The 8178-nt window shown below is 37.5% G+C and overlaps 2 protein-coding genes across 5 annotated transcripts; both read right to left on the bottom strand.

The window, feature by feature from the left end:
• Nucleotides 1-1397: 1397 nt before the first annotated feature.
• LOC139784323 (uncharacterized) lies at nucleotides 1398-3357 on the bottom strand. The gene is made up of 4 exons (XM_071723487.1): nucleotides 3220-3357; nucleotides 2422-3136; nucleotides 2007-2145; nucleotides 1398-1785 (listed from the first exon to the last, which is right to left on the bottom strand). The coding sequence occupies exons 1-3, from the start codon at nucleotides 3241-3243 to the stop codon at nucleotides 2009-2011; spliced, it is 876 nt and encodes a 291-aa protein (XP_071579588.1). The 5' UTR covers nucleotides 3244-3357; the 3' UTR covers nucleotides 1398-1785; nucleotides 2007-2008.
• A 76-nt stretch (nucleotides 3358-3433) lies between these two features.
• Nucleotides 3434-6953, bottom strand: LOC139784321 (superkiller complex protein 3-like). Of its 4 annotated transcripts, XM_071723484.1 has the most exons (7): nucleotides 6031-6953; nucleotides 5710-5874; nucleotides 5242-5558; nucleotides 4865-5161; nucleotides 4531-4788; nucleotides 3878-4261; nucleotides 3689-3788 (listed from the first exon to the last, which is right to left on the bottom strand). In XM_071723484.1, the coding sequence occupies exons 3-7, from the start codon at nucleotides 5534-5536 to the stop codon at nucleotides 3706-3708; spliced, it is 1317 nt and encodes a 438-aa protein (XP_071579585.1). In that variant the 5' UTR covers nucleotides 5537-5558; nucleotides 5710-5874; nucleotides 6031-6953; the 3' UTR covers nucleotides 3689-3705. The 4 variants fall into 4 exon arrangements, with proteins under 4 accessions (XP_071579587.1, XP_071579585.1, XP_071579586.1 ...); XM_071723485.1 differs by lacking the exon at nucleotides 5710-5874; XM_071723486.1 differs by lacking the exons at nucleotides 3689-3788; nucleotides 5710-5874; nucleotides 6031-6953 and adding an exon at nucleotides 3434-3674 and having other exon boundaries at nucleotides 5242-5651.
• Between the last annotated feature and the right edge of the window lie 1225 nt (nucleotides 6954-8178).

The following is an 8178-nucleotide window of genomic DNA, read 5'->3' on the forward strand; positions in this document are numbered from 1 at the left end:
TATTGGAACACAGCCTAGTTTTCGTGTTATAAAAAGAAATAGTTACCCTATTACGGGCCGGATACAAGATATAGACAGGTACGATTGCAGGCGCGACTCACCGTCCGCTGGATGTAATTTGTTATGCGGATATTCGTACAATACACGCACCCGAATTATTCAGGTGTACCCGCGGAACCGGTCCAATAGTGCAATTCTGTAACTCGTTATGCATCGTTATGTGTTCATAATGACAGTTGTGCATGTATATTTAAAGTTTAGGGCTGCGTTCCGATATTCACTGCCAATACTAAAAGTCTATCTGTAAATTACGTCACGCACAATATAGATTTTTAGTATTGACAGCGAATATTGGAACGCAGCCTAGTTTTCGTGTTATAAAAAGAAATAGTTACCCTATTACGGGCCGGATACAAAATATAGACAGGTACGATCGCAGGCGCGACTCACCGTCCGCTGAATGTAATCCGTTATTAGCAGACAATTTTACGGGGTTTTTTTCGCTCTCCCTCGGGTGAGAAGAGACAATTTTACTCACTCACAAAGGTTCATTCACTTACAGAGAAAATGTCACGATATATCGATAACTTGTTGGGTGCGAGAGAGAACCACATTTGTTTAAGAAAACTTTTGTCCACAATGCGCAAACAAGGATAGCGCGGTGAGCAAGACGTCATCTCTACGTTTGCGCATTGCGAGCAAAGATCATCGATCTACTTTTCTCTCTTGTATTCAACTTGGACACAGATCATTGCATAGGCAAACCTATATACAATATTATTAAACGATTATACATATAATAATGTAAATTAAATAGTATTATAGACGTAAATCTAATTAGTTTTTGTAACAATTTTGTGTGTGTGTGTGTGTGTGTGTGTGTGTGTGTGTGTGTGTGTGTGTGTGTGTGGGCAATAAAGTTAAAACTATAATTATATAAATGCTAATTAAATTTATAAAATACAAATTAAATACATATTATAATTAATTAATTAAAATATTGTTACCTGGAACATCGCTTGAAGAGTTCTCGTTTTCATTAATAGTAGGATGATATAATAATATATACGATTATTTTTATTAAATAATTTGTGTGTCTTATGCTTACTCGTTCGAATAAAAATAAATATCTTCACTTGTGTCTTGGAAAAATATGTATCTGTATTCCCGGTTCTGAGTGTCTTCGACCTTAGCAAATTTCTTGCGAATACAGCGAGAGAAGAAACCGTATATGTATGTACGTTCGATCGCAGTGATGCTAGAGATAAGACGCGAGTCACGCGAGCGACGCGGCCCGAATTGGTCGAAACGGAGATAGAGATGGATAGAGGGGATAAAGTTGGAGGAGAGTATTGCTCAATTAAATTGCACTTTCACAAATATTTTAATACATGTATTTAATATTCATGCAAAACTTACATATTAAATATTAAATCGAACGACTAAATTCAAAATCATGAAAACGGAGGCATGTGTAAAAAAAAAGAAAAAGTCATGCATTGGTGCGCACGAAATGAGAACAAAAAACATTGGAAATTATCTCCCAGATCTGCTTGGAGGGGACGATACTCCGAGCATACGTAATGACGTGGTTTTTCAGATTCGTATTAGCGAAACAATAACCATCGGTTTCGCAGGTATAATTGGTTTCCGGGCAAATGTCGCAATAGCTCTTCAGTAATCCGTTCACAGAGCACGAGACGTGGAGTATACAGAGGAGCGCCAGGGCAAGGAGGCTCGCCATGCCGCCGTCGCGGACGCCTCTCACCTTACTGCTATATCGCCCTGTGGAACGACATCAACAATATATATTATTTCCTAAAGTTACATACACCCCCCCTTCCCACACACACACACACGTGTATGTGCACTATAATAAAATGCTAATATAGATAGCATTATATATATATATATATATATATATATATGTATGTATATATAAATATATATATTAATATTTTACATATTAATATTCAAATATACATTTATTACTTTTTTCTTCTAACCTTTATTGTCTGTAATTTCCTCGACCTCGATTTCTTCTACCCCAATTGTAGTGTGCAGATGACAATTGATATAAAAACTGCATAAATCGTTCTTGTTGCCGGCGAACTCCACTCCTTCTTCCTCTACGTCTCCATAAATCTTTAGAATTACAACATACAATGTTACTATATAATTATATAATAATATAAAATATAATATATATAAATCTAATTAGTTTTTATAATAATTGCCAATTGCAGTAAAAGTAATATAGTGTTAACACTGCTTTTGCTGTATTGGCAATAAAGTTGAAACTATAATTATACAAATGCTGATTAGGTTTATATTACACAATTCATTATCAAGTACAAATTAAATACAATTATAATTAATTAATTAAATAAAATCATAATTAATTAATTAAAATATTGTTACCTGGAACATCGTTCTCGTTTTCAACAATAAGATCATCAGTAGGATGATCAACTGCAGGACCAGAAGTTCTAGGACGATCAACAGTAGAAGGAGAAATTATAGGACGATCAACTGCAGGACGAGACATTGTAAGACGATTGCCTGCAGGACGAGAAATTGTAGGACGATCGACTGCAGGACGAGAAGTTGTAGAACAATCAACTGCAGGACGAGACATTGTAAGATGATTGCCTGCAGGACGAGAAATTGTAGGACGATCGACTGCAGGACGAGAAGTTGTAGAACAATCAACTGCAGGACGAGACATTGTAAGATGATTGCCTGCAGGACGAGAAATTGTAGGACGGTCGACTGCAGGACGAGAAATTATAGAACAATCAACTGCAGGACGAGAAGTTGTAGGACGATCAACTGTATGACGGTCAACTGTAGGACGATCAACTGCAGCAGGACGAGAAATTGTAGGACGATCAACTGTAGGACGATCAGCTGTAGAACGATCAACTGGTTGATTATCACCAACGGGATGATCACCAACAGAACGGGCATCTACGGGACGATCACCAGCAGAACGGTCATCGACGGGACGATCACCAGCCACACGATTATCAACGGAACAATTATCAGCAGGATCACGTTGAGTAATAACGTTCAAAGGACTTAAATCGAATTTTGTGAAGTCGTAGTTAAGTAATTCGTCATCATCGATTTCTATCTAAAATTAGGATATTAGTTAGATGGATCACATTTATTAAAATTTATGTAATTTCTTTACGCGTTTAATACAAATGTACTTACATTTTTCGGTGTATCTGTCGCCATTTTCGTCTTTTTATCTTTCTTGTAGTTTCTGTAGTTATCTTTTTATCTTTCTTGTACTTTCTGTAGTTATCTTAAATGGTAGCACCAAGGTAGCGTAATAATCCGTTTCCGTTTCGACTATAATTACGTAAATAATGTATCCGTTGCAGAAAAGGGGAAGCCAAAGAGACGTGACCACAAAACAAAATCATAAATTTAAAAGAGTGTGTTTTTTTTCGTAGTGATGTCACAGTAAAATTTGAATCACGCGATAAACTGTCTGCTGCTTGTTGTAGATTTTTCCTCGCGCGACATAGAAATTGTTTCGCGATATTTTCCTTTGCCAAGCCTATACACGCTTGTGCTAGACCCTTCAATGCAAGAATGTGCCGTTCATCGTTCTGCAATATACTCTCGAAGGCTTCTTTGGCTTCTTTATGTTGACCAATGAGCTAGGGAAAAAATTTTACACGAATATTACATTTATCTAGCACATTTACGGAAAATATTCAGATCTTCGTCCAACAGTAAAACTCGAACAAGGCGTACCCAATATCTAACATCGTCTACAATACATATTCATTGTAAAGGATAAGCTTCTTAGCTTGTAGGCGTCTATCACTTAATGATATATGATAACGTTAATATTACTCACTAGGATGCCTGAAAATAGCTTTGGTGAGTATTCGTGTAGCTTGAGTGAGATTTCCCTGAATAACTTGATGGTATGCTGACAGTATGACGACGTGATAACCATACTCGTGATGATTTTCATATGACTTCAATTCGTTCAGTACCAAAGAAGTCAAATTAACGTCGTCATGTAAAATTCCTAACGCGGCAGTCGCTAAGAAACCAGTCACAATAGGCGGTTTTATTTGTATACATTGGAATAGCAGGGTCTTGACAGCATCTGCCCCTTGGAACATGTAAGCGATCGCGGCCATCGCGCACAAGATATTCGCTTTATCCGCACTAGTGTCTGCTAGCCAATGTAAAGCTGCTTCATATGTATTGTACGATTCTTCGTACTGCTTGGCTAAATACATACAAGACATTTTTTTAATTTATTAAAGTTACACGTTTAGCTGTACATAAATTTAAGTATATAATTTTTTTTTAATTTCCATGACTCCATGAGAGTATTTGAATCATAGTTGACAGATCTCAATGGGTTTTATCTCAGTTTTAAAAGAAATTGATTAGAGAATCGAAAATTGTAAGTAAAGGAGCATGAAATGAATGGTGTAACCCGTCTTGGGAACTTATATTTCAATACGATAAAAATAATTTCTAATATTTCTATACCTTTGAATAAGGATAATGCAAGATGGCACTGAGAATTAAAATTTGCGCATTTCACTTGTTTGCACAATGCCACCGCTTCTTCGTACTTTCCGGTTTGAATCAGGATGCGTGCCAAGTTTATGGATATCATATCTCTTTCTTCATCCTCGCTTAGTTTTAAAGCTATGGCAAATTGCTTAGCCGCCGTGTTGTATAATTTCAGCCGTTCCAATAATAAGCCATGGGTATTCAAGGCGTAAACATCATACGGCTCGCGTTCTGGAAAAAAAACCAGAAATTTGCCTTAAAGTACTGAAGAGAGTATCACATCATGCTGATAACATTATCTGCTAACCTAAATACCAAGTGAGAACGTCAGATGCTGCAGGTATCGCGTGCATGTTCTCGATAAAATAGATCAACAGCGGATCTTTCTTCATTGCGGGACTCAGGAGAGTAGTAAGCACCCAATGAGCATAGCCTAAAGCCGCTTGATTGTGATAACCCAGTTGCGTCGAATGCCGAAACAGATCCATCGCTTCCTTCCTCAGGATCTTTTCCGCGATTAATCCTTGTCCGACCCAGCTATTCACGTAACTAGGATCCGCACGTTGCGCTCGAGAAAATACTTCATTCGCTTTATAGATATCTCCTAAATGTTGCAACAAACATATGTCACAAAAAATGCGTACATTTTAATAAAAGTTAAAAAATTAATTATCTTTAGAATACCTAGATACAAGTATAATGTTCCCAAATTGCTCCAAGCTGTTGCATTGTTCGATTCTCTCTCGATCGCCATAACGTAACAATGCTGAGCCAGAGCATAATTTTTTACATACACTGTCATACAAATAACACCCAGAATATTCCAATGTAGCCATGATTGCGGGCAGAGTTTAACGGCACGTTTTGCAGCCTCGTAGCACTTAGTCGCCACATCGCTCTTATTGACTGTAGTAGCGCGATTTAGTTGCATCAAATAACAGCAGGTTAAATCATGCCATAACGATGCAGAATTTTGCATGGATATTATCCGATTAAAATACCTGAAAATAAGACAATTGGACGATAAAGTGAGATTTTATAAAACGTAAAAATGATACAAAATATTAATGAAATCTCATGACAATATTCATAAGCATTTGATACATGCAATCTGTTGTATATTAATAATTGTATGCCATTTAAGAATGCTACCAGACTGCGGTTGTAGTCTTCCATATCCCAATATATTTTACCAAACAGCAACCAAGCTTCAGAATTTTCTAAAGCCAGCTCGAGAATGTTAACAGCGTCCTGATACTGTTTGTGCTCTTTTAGATGCAACGCTTTGAGAACAAAAGCTTGGAGCTTAGTTTTATCCTGAGATTCCAAATTATTTATGATAGCAGTAACATCTGGTTCATCCAGTAATATATTTGTGCGTGCATGTATCACTCGCAATTGTACGGAAGGCTCAATGCTTAATTAATAAATATCAAGAAAGGATTTATAAGGTTTGCGTTAAATAATACTCACCTCTTCGCACATCTGACGCGCTTCCACCAATTGCCAATTACATTTAAAGGTCATAATGTAAAGGTCATAATGTATTTGGCTTAACATCAACCAAGCATAAAACGATTGCGCATTTAACGAGACTACTTTTTTCAAGCAATCGCGCGAATCGATTAAGTCATCCTTTCTTTTCAAATATGCTGCTTTTACGATAAGCGCAGCATCGGAATTTGTGCTCAGCTTGAAAAGCGGCTCATAATGCCGTGGGTGCGTTAGGCCCAAGGAACTGCGCGGATCACTTCCCCCTGCGGCCAATTCAAGCCCATCACACAATACAAAGGTTAGGTGAATGACAGAATGAACGTACTATCTGTACTGAGTGCAGAACGTACACGTACAAACTGTCACGCACTGCAACAGTGCACGAGTGCACTCTCGTGTCAAAAATGAGAAAGTGACACACAAGCCGCCATTTTTGTCCGACGTGGACGTTTCTTAAAATAAAAATGTTCCACATTTGGACTTTGCATCACAATATCTCCGCTCGTAGGGCACGTAACGGAAAAATAAGGACTCATATTATGTAAGTCGACCCCAAGCTATCGATCAAGCCTACTTAGAACTTGATCCGTTCACTCGTTATTGAGATCTCAAAATCTCGGATACTCGCAACTCGTGCGTTCGCGTAAAAGAGTCACGGTGCGTCTCGCTCCGCGCGTACTTGGCGCGAGACACTACCGTGTCTCTTGATTTTGGCCGAAACTAAGAGTAATACACCAATCAAATTCACGAATTTTACAACTGCAGTTGCAAAGCAGCTTTCTGCTGAATACAATTATAATTAGTATAATGCCTGTATATAGGTGCCTATACAGGGTGTATCAGAATGTTTGGTACTTTTTTCATATTTAGATAGAGCGAGCCAAACTGAGTCGAAAAGTCATGTACCATTTTGCAATTTTCGCAATAGTTGATGAGTTATTAATGATTAAAAATCGCCGTATTGGCCCGGCCCACCGCCAAATCCAAGCGCGCGGCGAGATGCGGCCGCCCCGCGGTCGGCGCGCGGGCAGTTGTTTACTTCAAGCAGCACGAGCGGCGCGTAACGCCGGGCCCCCGTCCTGAGCGATGATAGTTTCTCGCCTTTTTTAAATAGAAATAAAATTTTCTAACAACATAGAAAAATTTTTTGTGCGTACTTATGTACATACGTGTGTACATGCATACACAGTAAAATATCAATTGTACTGCTTAAAAAAGCGATTACTCAATTTACTTTTTTTCTATTAGTAAGTAACGGTTGTCTTTAAGAAAGAATATTTTCTTGATAATAGTCTTAAAATGTACAAATTTTAGAAAGAGTCTTTATCATGCACTCGAAAGAAGAATTTATACTCCTTCAAAAAACATAATAAAATTTTATTAAAGAAAAGTCAAAATAATAAATAAAGTAATATGAGGACCCTCGAGATTAAAATAGGAGAAGTCAAGGCTATGAGGGTCAGACGCAGATCACAGTGCGTAATATCAGAAATAACTGATTTATTCGTCGTTTTGATACATTACATCGATCTGTACGTTTCAGCTCAGTTTTGAGCCATCTTCAGCGGCAGTTACAGAAATTAAGTTACACGTTCTCCGTACCGTATGGTGAGTTTACTGATTCAAAGTATCAGAAACATAGACCAATTGATCCATATCTGTAAATTTGTTCAATTAATGTTGAGATATTAAAAAGATCTCTTAGGAAACTAACCATTCGGTCTGAAAAACGTGGAATACAGAGCCATGTACATAATGAATACTCTCTGCGAGAAGACTTGACGATCTTGTCGACACGACACACAATGATATAAAAGGTCTTGCAAGAAGAGGCATGTCGTAGGTCGACACACCGGCGAGGATTATAACATAGCACGATTTGACACCGTCACAATATTGCATGTATCAATAGTAAAACCCCGATTTGCCAACGACCAAGTTCATGAGCATGGATTACAATTTGCTCAAAACCGTGACATATGCATAATGCAAAAAATCCGTGTCATTTTGAGACACGTGAATGACAAACTCGTAATTTGAAAAATTCAATATTGATTATATAAGAAATATAAATTCCAAAATGTATCCATTTATTTTATTATTAATTTACTTACTGGCTCTTAATTA

The sequence above is a fragment of the Temnothorax nylanderi genome, unplaced genomic scaffold (genome assembly GCF_030848795.1).
Source record: "Temnothorax nylanderi isolate EJ_2023f unplaced genomic scaffold, tnyl_v1.0 TNYL_tig0610_pilon, whole genome shotgun sequence".
Taxonomy (NCBI): domain Eukaryota; kingdom Metazoa; phylum Arthropoda; class Insecta; order Hymenoptera; family Formicidae; genus Temnothorax; species Temnothorax nylanderi.

Excerpts from the sequence above, each read along its gene's own strand:
- LOC139784323 (XM_071723487.1), bottom strand. The coding sequence starts at position 3,243 with ATGGCGACAGATACACCGAAAAAT. Across the intron at positions 3,137-3,219 it reads CGACAGATACACCGAAAAAT|ATAGAAATCGATGATGACGA; the intron begins GTAAGTACATTT and ends TCCTAATTTTAG. Across the intron at positions 2,146-2,421 it reads AAACGAGAACGATGTTCCAG|ATTTATGGAGACGTAGAGGA; the intron begins GTAACAATATTT and ends GTAATTCTAAAG.
- LOC139784321 (XM_071723485.1), bottom strand. The coding sequence starts at position 5,536 with ATGCAAAATTCTGCATCGTTATGGCATGATTTAACCTGCTGTTATTTG. Across the intron at positions 5,162-5,241 it reads AACATTATACTTGTATCTAG|GAGATATCTATAAAGCGAAT; the intron begins GTATTCTAAAGA and ends TGCAACATTTAG. Across the intron at positions 4,789-4,864 it reads CGTTCTCACTTGGTATTTAG|AACGCGAGCCGTATGATGTT; the intron begins GTTAGCAGATAA and ends TTTTTTTTCCAG.